Below are 20701 nucleotides of genomic sequence, written 5' to 3'. Positions count from 1 at the left end.
CCCTTGGTGGCATCCACACACTACCAACCAGGAGAAGCTTTAGAGAAAGCAAAACCACATTTATTGGTGAGAAAGAGGCTCTGGTCCCATCTTGCCCTGTTTCTCTGTCTCCCTAAGGACCAGGGCCCCCACCACGCTCTGCAGCTCAGCCTGGAAGGGACATCTCTGCCTGGGTGGCTGCTGTCCCCGCCGGGGTCTGCCTGGGCGCCAGGGGGTCAGGGCCAGTGCCAGCAGCCCCCCCAGCACGGTGACCACCAGCACAGCACTGCCCACCAGGGCCAGCCCAGCCAGCAGGAGCCTCTTCACTGTCCGGCACAGTGCTGGGAAAGGCAAAAAACACACCTGGAGGTCAGAGGGGAATTCGGCACAAGGGGTGGGGGTTTTGGGGACAAGGGAGAGGGTTGGGGTGTCCCTCACCTTTGTACCATGGCACCTTCTCCTTTTGCACCAACACTGGTCCTGCTGTCTCACGGTGGAGAGACCCCTCTCCTGGGAATGCTATGGGAGGATATGTCCAATAGAGTCCAGCCCAGGTCCAGGAGCCCTCCCAAGACCCCAAAACATGGGGCCACACTGTCCCACCCTTGGTACCTGCCATGTCTCCACGGAGGGTGTCAGCAGCGGGGCAACCAGTGTCACAGCAGTGGCATGGGGTACTCTGGACAGGGTCCTCTGCATTGTGCCAGCTGGGAGAGAAGAGGACAGAACTGGGGGGCAGTTCTAGGGGTCCCCAGATTCCACCACAAGACCCACATGGTGCCACCCCAGAGGAGATGATGTCTCCGAGCACCTCCCCAAGACATCTGCAGCACGAGGGAGCTGGGACCTGTGGCAATGCCACCAACTACCATCAAAGAAGAGGTGACATCCAGACCACAGGGGGGTGACTTGGTCTTCCCAGAGGTGGGTTCTGCCCCCAACACACCTGTGGGGTGCTCGTGTCCCCAGACACCCAGCATACCTGGCCGTGGTGTGGCTGTAGAAGCAGGACCTGGTGTCACGTCCTCGTGCCCGTGCCATCAGCAGGCAGTGCACATAGACCTGCTGAGACACCACACCCTTCCTCAGGGACCCTGCTCTTCTTCCACATGACCTCATGGCCCTGAGGCCACCCCAGCAGGAGCACCATGTCTCAGGATGGACAATATTTTGGGACATCCACATTATCCCCCTCCCTGGCACCTCCATCCCACCACCAAGGGCGCCATCCCCACCTCACCTGCTCTTCCTCGGGCTCTCCCTCCAGCATGGGGGCCAAGATGGAGAGCTGGAGGACAGACCCCCCTCTCTGGTGCTGGACAGACACATTCTCCAACTTCTCCCCGTGCAGGCATCTGTGGCAGGAGTGACACAGGACATTCCAGGGCTGTCTCCAGGCTCTGGAAATCCCTTTCCATCAGGACATCCTTCAGGACCCCAGTGTGGCTGGAGAAGGAGCCCCTACTTCCTGCCCCACCAGCACTGACCCACGGCTGTTCACCACCATGAAGACCCTCCTGGAGTGTCCTGGCTGCTCCATGGTGGTTGTGTAGCACTGATCCACGTGGATCTTCATGGAGATGCTGGGACTGAAGTGGACACTGGCCTCCAGGTGGATCATAGAGCCGGGGCTGAACACTGGCAGCTTCTCTGGAGTGGCACTGGAATCCTCTGAGAAGTGTGGGTTCAGTGTGACATCCCCAAACCTATCCCACCAGAGATGGGGGCACATCCCAGACCACCATCCACCAGTGTCTTGGCCCTCATCCCTACAGCTTCCTCCTTTCAGAGCCCACCCACTGTCTTGGCTGTGCCCCCCAGGCCTGCCTTCCCTGCTCTCCAGAGCTACAGCACCTTCCTGGACCCCCCTGGAGCTGAGGGGGACCATGTCACCCATCAAGGGTAGAGCTGACCCCCAAACCCCGCTGTGGTATCAGGCACAGGACTGGGAACATCTCAAAGCCCTACACCCTCCACAAGGACAGGCAGAGAGTTCCTGCAGGGACAGCCACCTTTCCTGGTGGTCCTAGTGCTGGGGCCAGCCAGGAGAAGGTACTGACTGCTGCTGGTTAACCCCAAAGGTCTTGGCTGGACCCATCCCATGGTCTCACCCCCAGTGTTTTCCTGCAGCACCCCCCAGAACACTCACCATCCAGGAGCCTCAGGGTGAAGTTCATGATGGGCTCCTCAGAATGGGGGTGAGCAGGAACCCTCCCTGTCCTCATGCCTGAGGACATCACTGGAGCTGTCACCATGTGACCAGGAGGCTCTGAGGCAACAGGAACCATGGTGGTCCCTGCAAGGGAAGGGTTGAGCCAGCGGTAGCATGTCCCAGACACAGCAGAGACATCCAGGTCCTCAGGTGTCCCCAGGACTGGATGGTGACAGGCAGCATCAGCACAAAGGCAGGGACAGCACCCAGGAGCACATCCGAGGCTCTTCTATCCCCAGCCCCGCCCCAGCAGGAACTCACCTGCACTACAGGAATACACCACGAGCATTCCCAGCACCTTGACCCTTGTCCCCAGGGCTGGGGACAGACCAAGAGCTGCTCATGGGGTGGGACACGACCATCAGCAGCCACAGACCCCACCAATGCCTCTGATCCCCCCCACCCTGACAGGTCCCATCAGCCCTGCCGGGACCTTGGGGCAGCTCAAGGAAGCCCCTTGCCCAAATCCTCAGAGCTTGGGATAGTTTTAGGGAGGCTTCTCTCCCCCAGGAGACCATCAGGAACCAGCACTGGGAAAAGCAAGGGGCACCCACCACCCACCTCCACTGGAACAACCCACAAGAGGACTGAAGGGGGATCCCAGCCCCACTCACCTGCCACCTCCAGCACAGCCCCACACACCAGCACCAACAAGCACAGCTCCATCCCCAGGGAGCAGCATCCCCACTCCACCAGCTGGGGGTCTTTAAGGACTTGGGGCTGGGTGTCGATGGGTCCCAGCTGACACTGATGGGGTCAGGGGCTTTGCTTGGTCTGGCAGCCATTGGCAGCCCCACACCTGGGGCTGGTCTCACCCCTCCCTCACACCTTCCCAGTCCCACCACTAGAGCCTGTGCTCATCTTCCAGTCCCCATTCCATCTCACAGTCCCAGTGCCACCACTCAGACTGGTCCTGCAGGTGGTCCTCAGCGTGATCCCATACCCACCAGTTAGTCCTGGTTCCATACTCACCAATCAGTCCTGTTCCCAGGTGTGGTGCTGGGCCTCCCATGTCTCAGCAAAGTCCAGATTCCACCACAAGGTCTCATCCCCACCAGCTGGTCCTTGTCCTGTGCATGGTGCTGCTCCCACAATGTCATTTTATTCCTGCACATGGTCCTGATCCAACCAGTTTGCCCTGATCCCAGTCCACCACATGGCCTGGTCCCATCACTCAGCCTTGGTCCCTTGGATGTCCCTGGCCCTACCTCATGGCTCCTAAAAGCCCACCATTGTCATGATCCAATGGCTGATCCTGGTCCTACGAGAGAGTCCCAGTCCCCAGCACTCCTCGTTGTCCCATCATAGCTCTGCTTCCAGCTCTGCTAGAGAGGAAGACCACCCGGGAGCAGCAGTTTGGTCACAGCCAGGACAGAGACCTGGTGAAGTGTTTGTGTCCCTGGGTCCTGCCTGTCTCAGGTGCCCCCATCACAGCCCCAACACCCCACCACAGGCCTCCTCTGAGTGGACTGACCTGGTGGGCTGGGCACAGAGGGACAGGGAGCGTGGAGAAGTCTCAGTGCAAGTCTCATTGCCACCCCTGAAACGGGGTGCCCCACATCAGCAGCAGAGCTGGAACGTGGTGACATGAGTGGTTTGTGTCACCAGTGATGGCTGCTCCCATGGCTCTGGTGTCCCTGTGAAGCCAGCAGACCTTCCGGGGGGCACTTGCACACAGGAACACTGGGGGCACACCAGGTAGTCCACTTGCACTGAGAGTCTCATTCCTCAGCACTGTCTCGGGGACATGGGACCCCCAGCCTCAGGACTGATGGGGGCAGTTGTGCCAGGAGCAGGGAGTGGCTAAGCATCCTGCTGTGGCTGTAAGAACATCCTCACCCCATCCATCCCATCCTGGAGAAGTAGGAGATGGCTGGAGACTAGTTGGACGATCCTTATAACAAAAACTACCAAATACACAATCATATTACAAAAGTAAATGTTTTTTTTATTTCTGCTCTTTACAGAAGGAGCTGAACACAGGCAGGGGGACAAGGGGGTCCCTTTGCTGGCTGGGGTGGCTCAGCCACAGGTGCCACCTCTGTGCCCAGCCAAGGCTACTCTCAGTGGGACACAGCGTCACCGGTGTCATCCAGCCCAGCTGGGACGCACGAGGTTTGTCCCCAAGGCAGGGTGGGCCTGGGATGGCCCCTGCCCTCAGCATCCCCACCGTGCCCAGGATGGCATCATGGGGACAGTCCCACTGCACCCACCCCCATCTCCTCCCCATGCCAGTTGTCACCAGACCCAGTTGGCCTTTTGGGATGTCCCCTGTGGGGACCAGGGCCATGGGGCCCTCTGACTGGGATGACAGAGCGCAGGGAGGGGGTGCCCTTTGCCACAGGGACCTGTTGATAAAGGTTGGGGCTTTTGGGGTGGGTTTTCCAATCTCCAATCGGCTCCAGGTGGCTCTGGGTCACAGCCTGGCATGGAGTGATGGCTGTGGGCAGGCTGAGAACATGCTGCACTCATCACACCCATGGGCTGAGGCAGTGCAGGTTCTGACATTCCCACACCCCAAAACCAGGGCTCAGCAGCTTGATTTGAGAAGCCCTGGAGAGTTGGGTTCCAGCCTGGGCAAAGGGAGACCCTCTACCACTGCTGTCCCAGCACATCCCTGCCTGCACCCAGCAACCTAGTAATGGATGTCCTGCTCCTGCTGTGACGAGGCCACACTTCATAAATCCCTCCTCCAGTTTTTCCATGGGGAAGGAAGAAGTGGATCCTGCAGGAAAACACCACCCCTGAGCCCTCAGTCCTTGACCCTGCTGATGGAAGCAGAGTCTCCACTCTCCTGCCCAAGTTGGGGCTCTGCAGGAAGGTGATGGAGGATCCCCCCAAAAGTTCCTAGGCTCCAGAGCCTCCAGCCAGTTCCAAACCAAGAGAACCATGAGTAACAAAAACAAAAGCACCTGGTTCTTCCCCAGGGAAGCAGAGCACCTGCCAGCCCCTACCACTTGAGGAAGTCCCGCACGTAGCTCCACAGCTTGGTGATCCAGAGGTTGGCCCCCAGGTCAGTCAGGTACTGTATTTCAGGCGTCAGCATCTTGCGGCACAGCTTCTGGTGCTTCTTGCTGATCTTCTTCTTCAAGTTGTACCCCAGGATGGTCTTCTCCCCCAGGGGCTGCCAGGGCTGCATGGAGGACTCCTGGATGGCGCTGGCATCCACAGCGTGTCCCCCGTCGATGCAGATGCTGGTCATCTTCTCGTTCTCCCTCTGCAGCTCGGCCACGTCCCTGGCCATCCTCTCCCTCCCGTAGGCCTCCACCTTGCGCCAAAAGGTGGCATTGAAGTAGCGGTAGAGCTTGGCGTCGATGAGGTTCCAGGCAGTCGCCTGCTTGTACAACTCAGGGGTCAACCGGGACACGGTGGAGCCCTTGCGGGCGTTGAGCTTGAAGTAGAGGACGTCCTCCAGCTGCCAACACAGCAGGTCCTTGAGCAGCACCAGCGACTCATCAAAGTACTCGAGCAACATGACGAGGTGGAAGCGGCGGTCGATCTCCTGGATGTGCTCCTCCACCAGCGGGCTGTTGGCGTCCATGCTGCTGTCGTAGCCGAAGTCGAAGAACAGCAGGTTTTGGAGGTAGTGAGCGTTGAACCCGTTGGGGTCGTAGTAGTGCTGGGGGTCCCGGAGGAACTCGTCCAGCTTATCCTCCCCTGTGATCTTCCAGGTGAGGGGGATGATGGGCCCAAAGTAGTGGAAGGAGGACTCGAAGAGGTAGGCGGGGTCCCGCAGCACCGTCACGAAGGTGGTGTCGGGCGGCAGGAGCTTGCGCACCTCCTCGTAGTGGAAGCGCATGTGGTTGCAGATGATGTTGAAGCACACCCCGGGCCGGTAGTGCTGCACCTGGCTGCGCTCGAAGAAGGACGGGTAGTAGAAGTCATTGCGGCCGTTGGGGAAGGCGAATTTCAGGCGATGCTTCTCCCCGAAGCGGAAGAGGATGTTGAGGATGGTGCTGCTGGCCGTCTTGTGGGTCTTCATGAACATGACGTTGAGCTTGGGCCGGCAGCTCCAGCCCGAGGCACTGCCCGTGCTGTTGGACAGGGACGGAGCCTGGACGGGAGACAGGTGGGAGGAGCAGGAGAAGGGCACGGGGATCCTGGGTGACAGAAGAGGTGGAGCACCATGGTGAGAATGGCACTGTCATTTTGAAGGCTTAGGGATATTCTGTGCTGGAGAAGCTGGATCTGGGGATGGGTTCTGGACCTGGGAATAGGTGCTGGACCTTGGGAATACGTGCTGACCTGGGAATGGGTGTTGGATCTGGGGACAGGTGCTGGACCTTGGGAATGGGTTCTGGAAATGGGAATAGGTGCTAGAAATGGAAATAGAGCAGGAGGCCTCCATGCAGGAGGTCTCCATGGGCATGGCCATGGTGGTCCTGGTGGAGGTGATGCCAAAAAGTGCATTAAGGGGAGATCTCCATGGCCACAACTCCACTGAGAGGAGCTGATAACATTTTTATGGGGTATGAGAGCTCTCAACCCCTTGTAGGATTCATGGAGGGGGGGCAGGAAGCTCTCAATCCCTTGTAGGTTCCATGGAGGAGGTCAGGGACCTCTCAACCCCTTACAGGAGCCACAAACCTCTCATGGGATCTGTGGAGGTCTGGGAGCTCTGAACACCTTGTGCGATCCATGAAGGATCCAGTAAGGGAAATAATTCCAGAGCCTAGCCCCAGAGATGAGTTCATGGGCCCTGGAGGAGCACGTGAGGACACGTGGAACATTACTGGATCTACCTGGGACAGTGAGCAGAGCCCACAGACTGGAGTGACTTTGGACACATGTAATGAACTCGCCAAACTGATCCTTAATAAGGATCCCATCCAACAGCACCAGGCTTGTAAGGGTGGACCTTGTTTACAAGCTTGGAGGTTAATTTGATGAAAGGTGGCACGGCTGGGAGCTGAGCATTGTGGAGCTCCAGCAGTGAAAGAACCGGAGACTCAGAGTCCTGTCCCTGTCCCTGTCCCTGTCCCTGTCCCTGTCCCTGTCCCTGTCCCTGTCCCTCTCCTCCTTTCTCTTCCTCTTTCCACCAAGTGGCAGTGAGTACCCCAGGGTGTGTCTCCAGCCCTGCAGTGAATTGGGGGCTGTGGGACAGGGTTCAGCCTCCAGCAGGAAAGGGTCATCTTGGTGTGAGGCCACCAGGGCTTGGAAAGCCCCAGGGCCATCTCCACACCCCCAGCTCCAGTTGGGGGCTCCTGGTGTGGGACAGGGAGCCCGAGCTGTGGGGGGACATGCGGGGACCCCAGACTCACTCAGTGACGCTGACTTGCAGTGGGGGGACGACGTAGGAGTAGAGCAGCAACATAAAGCTGGTCAGGAGGGTCCCCAGGACCAGCCCCTTGCACATGGATTTCCAGGGCTTCCCATGCCACAGCATCCTGGTCACCTGCAGCCAGAGAGGAGAGACGTTTGTGCCGGGGACACGGGGGCTGGGGGGTGTGAGGCTTGGACGAGGCACGTGGACATTTCATGGGCATGGCAATTCCCAGGCAAGCATCTCACTGGGGCCTGGCATGACCCAGCCACGGGCACAGCAGATCCGTGGGCCAGGCCCAGCCAAGCCCTGCCCGCCCTGGGAAAACCGAGTGACTCCAGGGGTGACTCCCGGGCCCGGTGGGAGAGGCCCAGGGCTGGGACCGGGGGAAGGGGGAGCTGGGCCATGGACAGCGCAGGGGCTGAGAGGGCAGCTGAGGGGCAGGGTTCCATTCTCCATTCTCCACTGGGACACCACCAGCACCGGCAGGAGCTCCCTGAGGGCGCTGCGATCCATTTTCCCGGGAAAACGTGCAGGCCGGAGCAGCAGCTGCAGCAGATCGGGGTGGTTTGGGTGCTGCAGTACCCTCCCAGTGTGGCCTCTCCAGCCCTGCCAGCAGCACCGGGGGCTCGGGGGGCTCTGGCCGTGTCAGCTCGGGCTGGCCCAGCGTGGGGGCCAGGGACATGGAGCTGGGGACACGGGGCTGCAGGCAGGATGGCGTCCCCAAACACACAAAACACACAAAACACACAGGGGCACACACAGGGGCGCACACAGACACCCCCGTCCCCTCGTGTGCTCGTGTGTGCACCAGGACACGCACACATCAATGCATGTTCACACACACACACAAAATGTGCACACACAGTCCTGTTCACACACACGTGTGCACACACACACACACACAGACGCTGACAGAGCCCCTGTTCCCGCTGTCCTCTCCCCAGCGCTCCCCCCGTGGCCCCCATCCCTGTCCTCTCGCTCCTCCCGGGGTCACCCTCACTGTGACACCGCATTGCAGCACGGCCGTCCCCTGCGGCAGGACACGGCGACACGGGGACACGGGGACACGGGGACACGGGGACACGGGGACACGGCACCCGTGACCGCAGCCCTCCACAGCCGATCTCCCGGGAGCCCCCCGAGCTGGGGGCTGAGCCCCCCGGCCCTGCACTCCCGTTTAGCGGCGGGAGCAGCATCGCCTGTCTGCCCCAGCTCCCGCTGCTCCCGCTGCTCCCGCTGCTCCACATCCTTCGGCCAAGGCTGGCTACGCTCCCGCTGAATAAAACCCCCAGAAAAAAAACAACCCGGTCCCCCACCGCCGCCTCGCATCACCCCCTGAGCACCTCAGACCTTCCGGCGGGATGAAATCCCGCTGCGATGAGCAGCGGATCGGAGCCCGGCACATCCCACCCCCGAGCCCCCGGGCAAAGCCCCCCCGGTTCCCGGCTCACCCCCAGCGCCCGGCGGTCCGCCGCGGTCACCGGCGCCCAGCGATCCCGGGGTGCCGCTGCTGCCGCTGCTCCCCGCTCCGGCCCCCCCGGGTCGGATCGCCTCGTGCCGCCGAGATTTCCAGCTCGATGAATAATGAATGGAAAATGCAACCGGAGCCCCGGGCTGCGGCCGGGCGCTGGGCACAGCGCCGCGGACAGGGAGGGAGCCGGGAGAGGGGCGCCAGGAGCACCCGAAAAGCTCATCCAAGTCCCCCCTCTCCTTCCCCTGGAGCCAGGACCGCTGGATCAGGCAGGGCTGGTGCATCCAGCCTCTTCCCGAGTGGTTTTCATGGGGATGTGGGGGTGCACGGTTTCACCACGGGGGGAGCAGGTGGCTCAGACCATATCCCAAAACCACCGTGTGGGTGGGAATGCCAGAGGGCTTCATGTGCCCAGGAGCAGCAGGAGTCCAGTTTTACACGGTGGCTGTGATTCCATCACAGTCACTATCTGGCACCACCTCGAAAAGCCACTGGACCGGGCAGGGGAGACACCCATTTTTGTGGGTGCTGGCAGGCAAGAGCAGAGCTAGCACCAACTCCACTGGAGTGAGTGAAATGGCACCATGAACCCCTCTGATGAGTCCCAATGGATCCCAGCGAGTCCAGATGGGTCCCAGTGGATCCTGTTAGTTCCCTATGGGACCCTACCAGGCTCTCAGGACCACAGCACCCCATTCTGGAGCTCTGGGATGCCAAGGGGATGCCTTGCTCCACCCTGCCTGCCTCCCTGGGGTGGTTCTGGCAAACACTTCCCAGCCAAATACTCTATTGACTTTGCCTTCAGTGAGCAGCTTAATTATTAATAGCTTGTTAGGAGAAACGTGGTGTGCTGGGTGTTCTCCTGGGGCTCCCACGGGTAGGAGCTGGCCGCGGCGCCAGCCGGCTGAGATGCCCAGCCAGAGAACGCAGCTGCACCCACCATCTCCTCCCGAGTTCCCCCTGGGCCAGGCCAGGCCACGCAGCTCTGCAGCCCCATCTCCGTGTCCCAGCAGTTCCCCATCTCCGTGGGGGCATCCCAGAGTCTGCTTTTGGGTTTTCCCTACAGGATCACTTTTTTAGGGCCAAGCCCCTGACATACACAAGGCACATACACCTGCTTGCTCCTGATTCCACAAATCCATAGACATTCTGTTTTCCACAGGCTCCATCCCACATGTGCGTGATGCTTCCCTCCCCTCTGTCCCCTCTGTGCCCCATGCATACAAAATTCTCCCCACAGAGCTGCTTCCTGAGCATCTCATTGCCCCCCCCAGCATTCCAACACCCTTGAGGTATCTCAGCACTCCCTTAAACATCCCACTACCTCCTTATCATCCTGCTGCCTCCCCAGCACCCCCCTGCCTGCCAAGCTACCCAACAAGCATCCCGCTGCCCCCTTTCCATCCTGTCGCCTTCCAAGCACCCCACTACCTCCCCCAAGCATCTCGACCCCCCTGCCCCCCAGTATCCATCACCTTTTCCTCTGCCTGCAGCGCTGGCGCTGGGCCGTGCCTCTGCTCTCCTGTGCTGACCAGGGTGCCAGGGGAGCGGGCGGCACGGGGCGGGGGTGCCGATGCTGCTCCGACATGGAATAAGCTCTTCCCGGGCAGCTCGCCGCAAATGCCGGCTGTTCCAAAGCCTTCCCACTGCCCCGCGGTGTTTATGGCATCACCGGGATCGCGGCCCTGGGGAGGGGGAACGGGACAGGAGTGGGAGCGGCCGGCGGGGGGACGCGGGGCTGCGGCCGGGCACTGCCCGGCTCGCCAGGGCCGGCCCTGGGTGCCTGCGGCCACCCCGAGCCACCCGGCCCCCACTCACTGCCAGGGCACAGAGGAGCCATTCAGCCCGCGCCGGGAACAACGGGGACGTTTGTCTCCATCTGTGAGCGCGGCCTCAACGGGGACATTGTCCCCGCGGGCCCCACTGCCGGCCCCTGGGCTCCCCGCCACCAGCCTGCCTTGGCCCCACAGCCCCGGGTGACGACGGCTGCCCCTGGGCGGTGGCACCCACCTCTCGCCAGCCACCGTCCTCCCTCTCGCCCCCGGGGCCAGCTCATGGCCTGGCTGTCACCTCCTGCGGCTGGAGCTCACCTGGGTTTGGGGAGCTCGCTCCCGCACCCCGTCCCGGCCGCCTGCTCCCCGGGGCACCTTGGCCACGCATCATCGGCTCCTCTTCGCTCTCCCGTAGCCTCTCTGCCCTCCTTCCTCCCTCCCACTATGTTTCCATGGATTTATGGCCCTGATGACAGTAATATTCTGGCATCTCCAACATTGATGTGACAGCTATGGAGCGACCACGATGCTACCAGCCTTTCCACCCTCCTCTAGTCACACCAGCCGAGGGTGCTCTGGCCACGCCAGGAGGGCTCAGCCCTGTGCTCAGCCCCCCAGCACAGCGACCCTGTGGCAGGGTGAAAAAGGGGCTCTTGTGCTCCTGGATCCAGCCTCGGCTCTTCCTGCTGCCCCCAGATCCGGGTTTTCATCGCTAAAGGGTCGGCCTTGGGGCCCCAAGCAGGGGGTGACCACCTTGGCCATGGCTGTGACTCACCATCCCTGTTGGAGGTGTTTGGGGTTCAGAGCTTGCCCCTACAAGGTTTACGGGCATCACCTTGCAGTGAGCTGGCAGCTCTTGCCCCATTCCTGGCAGCTGCCCCATCTCGCCTGACCTCATCGGGACCAGTTCCCACACCAGAGTAACCTGCACAACCCTTCGTTTGTGGTGAGTTTTCATCATCATCATCACCACCATCATCCTTGCAAGAGGAAGGGTGAAGGCAAATGATCCCAGTCACAGGATTTGCTGTGGAATTGGTGGCGTGGGAGCAAGGAGCTGTCCTACTCCTCCGCTGCAGGACACCTCTCCCAATTCCAGGTTTCTCCCTCTTTTGGGGTGGGTCACAAAAGGATTCCAGGGTTCCCCCTTTTTGGGGGTGGGTTATGAAGGGATTCCAGGTTACCCCCACATTTTTGGGGGGGGGATGGATTGAAAAGGTTTTCCAGGTTCCCCTCCCCCCTTTTTTTTTTTCTTTTGGAACAGGTCACAGAGCACTTCCAGGTTTCCTGTTTTCCAGGGAATGGGTTGTAAAGGGTTTCCAGCCAGAAGAAAGCCGCAGCGGCCGGTATGTGGCAGCCCAGCCACGGAATGCTGGATGTGACCGAGCCGGGAAGCCACAACAGCCCATTTCTCAATCCCACAGGGGGTGACCAGGGGGGCTCCACCACCTCATCCCCACCCCTGTCCCCCCGATGTGGGGGTACAAAGCTGCACTCACTGAAAGCTGTGACGGCCAGAACCACGGGTCCTGAGGGGACGGCTGAGGAGGCCGAGGGGGTGCTAACACCGAGGGGTCACACTTGGCCTTTATGGGCCGGAGAGGCCCCAGGGGCCGGAGCTGTCTGCGGCCACCGGCACCGGCCCGGGCCTTGGGAGGGAGGCCTGGAGCCGGGGTTTGATTGTTTGGAGCCAGGGTTGGTTTAGAGCTGGGGTTGGTTTGTTTGGAGCCGGGGTTGGTTTGTTTGGAGCAGAGGCTGGTTTGTTTGGAGCAGAGGCTGGGTGGAAGCTGGTGGCTCCCAGGGGCTGTTCGGGGTCTCCTGCTCTGAGGGGAGCCGCAGCCCTGGGGCTGCTCCTGCTCCTCTTGGGAGAGGGGAAAGGAAGAGGAAAAACATAAAAGGGAAAGAAAAAGCCTTCCAACCCTCTGAAGCGGAAAAAAGAAAACAAAGAGAGGGAAAGAGGAAAATAAAAAGGGGAGGGGAAAAAAGAGGGAAACGAGTGAAGGGGAAAAAAAAATTAAAAGGAAACAAATTTAAAAAAGGGGAAAAAAGAAAAGGAAAAATAGAAAAAAAACACAAAAAAACCACACAAAGGGGGAGAATGGAAACAGTAAAAAGAAAAAAAGCCCTTAAACCAAATTGAAAATAAAAAAGAAAAAAATTGGAAAAAAACATCTAGGAAAAGTAACTAAATTGAAGGTCCCAGCTGTTCCCTGTCTGAGCTCACTCCCTTCCAAGGCCTGTTACTCCCTGGATCCTCTGTCCCCACAGCAGTGCCAGGAGTGTCCTCCAAAAATTCCTTGGAGTGAGACAGAGCCTTCATCACATTTGGGAGCAAAGGTGTGCTCATAAACCCCATGAGACTCCTTGTCCCTAGCTGTGGTATTTCAGGGGGAAAACCCAGGATTGACAGGTAACTGCTGATGCCAGGAGCACCTCCAGCAGGATCAGCAACCCTGGCACCAGCCCTGGATCTCCACATCCATCCACATCACCCTCTCAGGAGCCTCCCCAAGGCCCAGGCAAGAAGGGGCAGACAACAAACACCACCAGGAAAGCATCACCTTCTTTAATTAAAAATAAAAACACTCAGGAATATGGTTGTCTGTGTGGATATTGGGAAGCAGCTCTGGGCTCTGCACTGCCCTGCCCCAGGGAGCTCCTGGGAGCCAGGCTTCAGCAGCCAGGGCTGTACAAATTCACAGGGAATGAGCCCTGAGCTCTCCTTGGCCTCCTCTACCTCATGCAGAGGTGGCACCAACACAGAGAGGACAGTCCTTGTAACACCGATTCCGCAGATGGGACCAGGGGAAAGGCAGAGCAGCAGGTATATTTACAGATGGGAAACATTTCAAATACAGCCTTTCTGTCCTAGGAGCAAAGCCAAGGGTTTTCCACCCAAAAGCAACAGTGGAAAACACTCCAGGAGCCCTGGTCCCGTCACACTTGTCGCGCTTTCTTGCTCTTCTTCTTCTGCTCCTTGAGGGCTGCGTCATGGGCTTTCCTCTTCTCAGCCAGTTTGTTGGCCTGGGGAGAGAACCCCCGAGACCTCAGACAGAGCAGGACAGGGGCTGCAGCCCCATCCATCCCGGTCCTTGGGATGGACCCCACAGCACCGGGATCAGGGGTGGGATATGGAGAGCGGCCGCAGGAGACACAGCCCTGAGGGGGCACGGGGAGCTCTGCCCTGCCATGGGGCAGCCTGGGGACACTGGGAGGGACCTCAACACCTTCACCAGGGACAGGAGTATGGAAGGAGCACGTGGGTTTGGGAAGAGCCTGTCCCAAGATGCAGGTGAGGGGCCCAGTCTCCGTACCTCACGGATTTTGCGTTTCTTCCCAAACATGATCTTCTTGTAGAGGTACTTCTCCCTCTTCTTCATCATCATGATGGCCAAGCGCTTCTCCTCGCTCTGCTGCTCCTGCTCCAGGCGCTGTTTGTCCTCCACCCGCACCTTCCCTGCTGTCACCTTCACAGGAAGCACCTGTGGGGAGCCAGGGAGCTCAGGATACCGGGAACCCACCCTCCCTCCACAGGGATTGGCATTTCCAGCCCTTTCTCTGCGGGCCAGGGAGAGCCACAGCTCCCTCTGGACCTGCAGCAGGCCCTGACAGGGATGGGAGCTGCAGCTCATGGATGTGAGGCCAGCAGCACCCCTGGAAGGGTGCCAGGCCGGGCTTGGAGCAACCTGGAACAGTGGGAGGTGTCCCTGCCCATAGCAGAGGGTGGAACAAGATGAGCTTTAAGGCCCCTCCCAACCCAAACCATTCCATTACTGTTTGAGTATCCCAGTGGTCCCAGGACGGGGACACCCCTCAGCAGAGACAGTGACATCAGAGCTGCCTCCTTGGGCTCCCACCTTGTTGCTCCGAGTCTTCTGCTCTTCCATCTTCTGCTCTTCCATCTTCTGTAATTTCATCTCCTCTTCTTTTTCAGACTCATCTTCCTCTTCCTCCTCTTCTTTGTCATTGTCACCTTCCTCACCTTCTTCTTCCTCCTCCTCCTCTTCACTCTCTTCATCTACAAGGAGACACCACTGTTACCCTTGGGACGCTCTGGAACAGGCACACAGCCCAGCTCCCAAACTCTTCCAATGGCGCCCAGCACCTGGATTCTCTCCCCTCTGCAGGGCCAGCAGCTTCAGCTTCTCGGGAGGGACATAGTCACCCTCCTTCTCTGTCACGAAGGGCGAGAGGTGCGGGGGCAGCAGGAGCCCGGGGAAATAATCGGCCACAGGCAGACACAGCTTGGCGTTCACCGAGTCGAAAACCCACTGGGGCTGCAGGTAGTACCTGGGCAAGGCACAGGGGTCCCACCTCAGTCCCTGGAGGTCAGGAGACAGCTCTGGGATGGCTGTCCTGGGGAGGGCCCCCCTGCCTCACCCACCTGCCAACCACCTGCTTGTCCACGCGGGGCCGGTCAATGATGTGGTGGGTGATGGACGGGTCGGTGGCATCGTAGGTGGCACCGATGCACAGGGACTTGTCCCAGGACACCTGGCCACCAAAGCACCTGTGGGCAATGCCAGTGAGGAGGCAGGCAGGCGGGACCCTCAGGGCCACCCCACGCACAGGACATGGGGTGGGTTGGCCCCAGAAGTCCTGCCAGAGGGGGAGGCCAGGGCTGCCGAGGGTCTCCTGCCCACCACGCACCGGATGACGAAGGCCAGCGGCTCCCGGGGCACCTCCCTGTTGAGGAAGAAGCGCAGCCCCTCAAAGAGCTTCTTGTGCTTCTCCAGAGCCTCCTGCTCTTTCTTCTTGGCATCCATCAGCTCTGCTGTCTCCTGCTCAGAGCAAAGCCCTCAGCCTCCTCCCCTCACACAGCCCTGGCCAAGCCCCCCTTGGCAAAGAGGGGGTCTCAGGAGCTGTCCCCAAACTGCCAGCCTGGGCACAGGACAGGATCCCCCAAGGGCCAGGGATGAGTCCTCCACCAGATTCTTACCCCCTCCACCGGGAATTCATCCACTTCCACCTCATCCTCGTGGGTTGGAGCCACTGCCCGGGCCAGGCTGGCACTCAGAGCTGACAGCCTCTGCAGGGAGAGGACAACAGAGTCACATCCAGAAGGTGGGAAAAAGGGCAGCCCCATGGGGGGATTTCTCAGAGCAAGAGGCCAGAAGAGGCAGGGCCTGGACAGAATTCAGCCCCCCAGGCACTATCCCCAGCATGGGACTCTGGGGGGTCCCTGGCCATGCAGGAGGAGGCCAGTGGTGCCTGAGGCCGAGCCCAGCTCTGCCCTACAGGAACAGGGAATTTGGGATTAGCTGCCTCCACCCTGCAGGGTGCTGGCTCTGTCCTTCAGTGCCACACTAGGAGAGCTGTGGGCAGGACACGAAGGCCACAGTGTCCCTCACCTCCAGGTAGCTCTCTGAATCCATGGCGTATTCCTTGCCCTCTGCAGGCTTCAGCTCATCCTCAGCCTGGCTGTCAATCTGGGGAGGAAAAGGAGTGTGGAGGCAGCTGCCAAAACCAGATATCGCAAAAATCCCTCATTTCCACTCTCCCTCCCACCAATCTGGGTTGCCATCACCTAAGGGTGGGACACTGACCCGGGTGGTGGCCTCACCTTGGGGGGGTACAGCAGGTTGAGGGATTGGTAGAGGCGGAAGTTGACGAAGCCCAGGAGGGTGGTGTAGAACTCGGTGAAGGTGGCCATGACCCGGTAATCCACATCTGTGGGATGCTGCCAGCACACGGCATGGGGAGCACAGGGATAAAGATCACATAATATCCCATTTAGGAAGGGACCCACAGGGATCATCCAGCCCAGCCCCTGTCCCTGCCCAGAGCCCCAGCAATCCCACCCTGGGCACCCCTGGCAGCACTGGCCAAAGGCTCCTGGAGCTCTGGCAGCCTCGGGGCCGTGCCCATTCCCTGGGGAGCCTGGGCAGTGCCTGAACCCTCTGGGGGAAGGACCTTTTCCTAAAATCCAACGTAAATATGCCCCAATCACAGAGAAGTCGCAACCACCACCAGACCCTGGGCAGGGAGAACTCTGCAGGCTTCCCTCAAGGGTCCTGCTGCCACCCCTGCCTGCCTGGATAGATGGAATGCTTCATCCCATCATGGATGGGGACCTTGGGGTTTGGGCCAGGGACTCCGAACTCTTCAAGGTGAAAAGTGCACGGATGGCAGAGCTGGATAAGAGCAGGACAAGGACAAGTAACAATGGCTTCAGCCTGCCAGAAGGCAGGGATAGATGGGATATTGGGAAGGAATTCCTCCCCGTGAGGGTGAAGAGGCTCTGGCACAGGGTGCCCAGAGAAACTGTGGTTGTCCCATCCCTGAAGTGTTCAAGGCCAGGTTGGATGGGGCTTTGAGCCATCTGATCCAGCGGAAAGTGTCCCTGCCCATGGCAGGGGTGGAATGGGATGGACTTTAAGGTCCCTTCCAAATGAAAACATTACAAGATTCTATGATTCAGAACCACAAAACCACAAATGCTCAACCCAGCTGTGCCCAGCCCCGGAAATCCCAGGAGTGAATGGAGAGGGCCCTGCTGTGCATGTGACCTCCTGCCAAGGGTCAAGGGAAGCTGTCCCAGCACAATGGGGACCTTCCCTTGCCCTGCTGCCTGGGGAGACACAGCAGAATCCCCTTGGAGAGGCTGCAGGATCTGACTCATCCCATTCTTCCAATCCATCAGCCCTGCTCCTGCAGGTTAATCTTTTACGGCTGATAAAGGAACACATTAATAATTGAGGATACGAGGAACTGTGGAGACTGGTACAGGCAGCCTCGGGGAACCCTGAGGTGACAGAGGACTCTGTTCCCACATGCCTCTGCAGCAGATCTCACCACAGGCTGTTCCCTCAGCCCTCCCTGGTGATCCCCCGGGCTCTTCCCAGGTACTCACGTCATGGGCGAAGGTGTAGGGGGTGATCCAGGTGATGGGCTGCCCCAGCACCTCTGCCTGGTAGTAGATGCCCTTGATGGAGAGGAACACCTGGTGGGACAGGCAAAGGCTCAGCGGGAGGAAGGCTGCTGTGTCCCTGTCACTGCCACCCCCTCCCTCGGCAGGAGGCTCCTCAGGGAGCGTCAGATCCCAGTGGGATCCGTGATGTGACATCCCAGTGCCCAAACCCAGCACCCCAGAGGCCCAGGCGGGGGGCCCAGGCCCTGCCCAGCTCCCACCTTGCGCAGGGAGCGGGAGGCGATGACGTAGTTCTGGAACTCCACGGCCAGGCGCCGGCACAGCTGGATGGTCTGCACGTGGCACTTGCCCGTGCGGGGGAAGGTGGAGAACAGGAAGCACATGGACAGGGCATCGTCCAGGTCCCGCAGGGCGTCTATGAACGTGGGGTACCTGTGCCCAGTGGGGACAAGGGGGAGTCACACCCAGCCCCAGAGTCCTGCAAAAGGGGCTGGGGGACACCCCGAGTGAGAAGGGAATGGGAACTGTGGAGCATCAACCCGCACATCCCAGCAGAGCTGGTCAGAGAATGATGGAATATCCTGATTTAGGAAGGGACCCACAAGGATTGTGAGGTTTCCTCCCTCCTGTGTCCCCTCCTTGCTCACTGTCACCAAACCCACCAAAGCCTTGGTAGCATTAACCCTTCACCAGCCCTCCAAGGAAAACACCCCACAGAGAGAGCAGGGGAGTTCCCTGTGTAATCCTGAAGCTACCCAGGAGGCATTCCCTGCTCTCTCATTTCTTCTACTCCAGCCCAAAACCACAAAATCCCAGCAATAACTCCAGAAATTGCATGAGGTAGATTCTCAGAAAGAGATGGATGTAGTGAAAGATTAGAAAATCCCAGGGTAATTTAGGGTGGCAAAGACATGAAAGATCATCTCATTCCATGGGTAGGGTCATCTTCCACTACCCCAGGCTTCAAGTCCCATCCAACTTGGCCTTGGACACTTCCAGGAATCCAGGGGCAGCCACAGCTGCTCTGGGCACCCTGTGCCAGGGCCTGCCCACCCTGCCAGGGAACAATTCCTGCCCAATATCCCACCCAGCCCTGCCCTCTGGCACTGGGAAGCCATTCCCTGTGTCCTGTCCCTCCAGCCCTTGTCCCCAGTCCCTCTCCAGCTCTCCTGGAGCCCCTTTAGGCCCTGGAAGGGGCTCTGAGCTCTCCCTGGAGCCTTCTCCTCTCCAGGTGAGCACCCCCAGCTCTCCCAGCCTGGCTCCAGAGCAGAGGGGCTCCAGCCCTGGGAGCATCTCTGTGGACTCCAGAGAATCCTCTGGACTCTCTCCAGCAGCTCCAGGTCCCTCCTGTGCTGGAACCCCAGAAGTGGATGCTCCAGGTGGCTCTGCCAGGGCTGCCTCACCTCTCCTTGACGATGTGGTCGAGTTTGTAGGTGGGTTTGTTTTCCTTCAGCCGCTCTACAGTGCCCCACTCGCTCTTCCCGTACGCCTTCCGCAGCTTCCGGACAAACACCTGGGGGACAGGGGCACGTGAGCTCTCTGTGGCACGGGACGAGCCCCAGGGGCCCCTCGGGTGGGACAATCACCTTGTACTCCCGGAATTTGTTGACGATGGGTTCATGGAGCAGGAATTTGATGTCTTTGAGCAGGTAGAATGTCCTGGGGGCGGTGGAGCCCTTGTTCACCTTCTTCTTGTGCTTGGGCTCGTGAGGGTAAATCCCCTTGAGGATGCAGAGGCGCCTGGGGACAGGGACAGGGCTGGGACAGGGGGCTACGGCACCCCTGTGTCCCCTGGGAAACTCTAGGCCCTTCCTTTGGAGGGGGAACCCCAAACTCGGCAGCCTGAAACCCAGGACACACAGGACACTGCCCCACGACCCCGAGGGAAAGGGCCACCCCCTTGGAGAGGAGTTCAGGGTGTCCCACAGCCACCCCACACTGCCAGCACAGATCTCAGTCCCTTTGCTCCGCTGGGGGGTCGGGGGTTCCCAGGGGGGAGACCAGTGGGGTCTGGCTGGGCAGAGCTCAGGAGTTATGGGCTACCTCGGGGGAGACAGGAGGCCTGAGGGGTCTAAGGGCATTTCAGGGGTCCCCTGGGGGGTCCTGGGGATCGGGAGCAGGGGTGGGGTTTTTAGGCAGTTCCGGTGTGCCTGGAGGTTCCAGGGGGTCTGGTAGGGAGCTCAAAGGCACCGAGAATCCCGGGGGAGGGATTTCGGGGGGTCTGGAAGCACCCCACGCACCCAGCACGGGCTCCATCTCCCATTGCTCCCCTGGTTGGGGACTGGAGGTCCCAGGGGAGTTCAAAGGGACCGGAGAGCTCGGAGGGATGGGAGTTCAGGTGTAGGGGGCACCTGCAGGGGAAGGGAAGGTCCCGGGGGTCCCGGACACACCTGAAGTCGGGCAGGCTCAGCTGCAGCTTCTTCCGCGCCCGGTTCCGGGTGATGTAGTTGGTGGCGGCTCCGCGCTCGTACTAGGGAGAGACAGGGGCGTTGGGGGAAGCCTGGGGGTGCTGAGGGGACCCCCGCAACCGCCCCCGGGCCACCAGGACTGCTGGGAGTGGACAGGGAGGAGAAACGGGAACCGGGGCACGGGGGCTGGAGGAGAGCACCGGGCACGGCTAGCGCGGGGGGCAGGAGCGGAATCGGGCACCGGGAAAGGGGGCGAACACCGCTACCAGGGAGAGCTGCAGGGCCACGACACGGCAGGAGCGGTGTCACCGGCACCGGAACGGGGGGACGGCCACGGACCGACACCGGAGAGGGCAGGGAGAAGGGAGGGAAGAACGGCACAGGAACGGCACGGGAAGGCACCGGGCGGCGGGCACAGGCCCCGGGAGCGTCACCGCGGCGGAAAGGAGGGGTCGGGAAGGGCTCGGTACCTTCTTCTTCTCCAGCCCGCCCATGGTACCGCCGCCGCCGCCGCCACGTGCGACCGCTCAACGCAGGACCCCGCGCTGCCCCCGCCCCGCCTGCGCCCGGGCCGGGCCTGCACACACCGGAACGGCCCCGCGCTGGACAGACGGACACCGCGAACAGCGCGGGCAGAACGAGCGGCGCGGGCGGCCCGCCGGGCCCGGGCAGGCGGCAGAAGGGTGCTCAGTCAGGCGCGCCGCGGGCAGCCCAGAGCCCTA

At 60.4% G+C, this 20701-nt stretch overlaps 3 protein-coding genes across 5 annotated transcripts; all 3 read right to left on the bottom strand.

Annotated features, from left to right (window-relative positions):
* Positions 1-45: 45 nt before the first annotated feature.
* LOC136368707 (uncharacterized) lies at positions 46-2865 on the bottom strand. 3 transcript variants are annotated; one of them, XM_066331070.1, is made up of 8 exons: positions 2806-2865; positions 2129-2275; positions 1467-1650; positions 1220-1334; positions 962-1044; positions 583-686; positions 418-498; positions 46-320 (listed from the first exon to the last, which is right to left on the bottom strand). In XM_066331070.1, the coding sequence occupies exons 1-8, from the start codon at positions 2855-2857 to the stop codon at positions 61-63; spliced, it is 1026 nt and encodes a 341-aa protein (XP_066187167.1). In that variant the 5' UTR covers positions 2858-2865; the 3' UTR covers positions 46-60. The 3 variants fall into 3 exon arrangements, with proteins under 3 accessions (XP_066187167.1, XP_066187169.1, XP_066187168.1); XM_066331072.1 differs by having other exon boundaries at positions 592-686; XM_066331071.1 differs by having other exon boundaries at positions 962-1041.
* Positions 2866-4773: 1908 nt separating this feature from the next.
* On the bottom strand, positions 4774-10482 carry GAL3ST1 (galactose-3-O-sulfotransferase 1). Its single transcript, XM_066331144.1, has 3 exons — positions 10404-10482; positions 7453-7586; positions 4774-6291 (listed from the first exon to the last, which is right to left on the bottom strand). Exons 2-3 carry the CDS (start codon positions 7575-7577, stop codon positions 5142-5144), a joined length of 1275 nt encoding a protein of 424 aa, XP_066187241.1. The 5' UTR covers positions 7578-7586; positions 10404-10482; the 3' UTR covers positions 4774-5141.
* Positions 10483-13250: 2768 nt separating this feature from the next.
* On the bottom strand, positions 13251-20602 carry PES1 (pescadillo ribosomal biogenesis factor 1). The gene is made up of 15 exons (XM_066331119.1): positions 20450-20602; positions 19962-20041; positions 19158-19311; positions 18975-19084; positions 17832-18003; positions 17554-17643; positions 16264-16380; positions 16052-16129; positions 15640-15729; positions 15351-15481; positions 15085-15210; positions 14806-14990; positions 14558-14718; positions 14015-14182; positions 13251-13724 (listed from the first exon to the last, which is right to left on the bottom strand). The coding sequence occupies exons 1-15, from the start codon at positions 20471-20473 to the stop codon at positions 13638-13640; spliced, it is 1773 nt and encodes a 590-aa protein (XP_066187216.1). The 5' UTR covers positions 20474-20602; the 3' UTR covers positions 13251-13637.
* Between the last annotated feature and the right edge of the window lie 99 nt (positions 20603-20701).

Source organism: Sylvia atricapilla, chromosome 17 (genome assembly GCF_009819655.1).
Source record: "Sylvia atricapilla isolate bSylAtr1 chromosome 17, bSylAtr1.pri, whole genome shotgun sequence".
In the NCBI taxonomy this organism is placed as follows: domain Eukaryota; kingdom Metazoa; phylum Chordata; class Aves; order Passeriformes; family Sylviidae; genus Sylvia; species Sylvia atricapilla.
The sequence above is the reverse complement of the archived record's forward strand: the minus strand, read 5'-3'. Positions and strand labels throughout refer to the sequence as shown.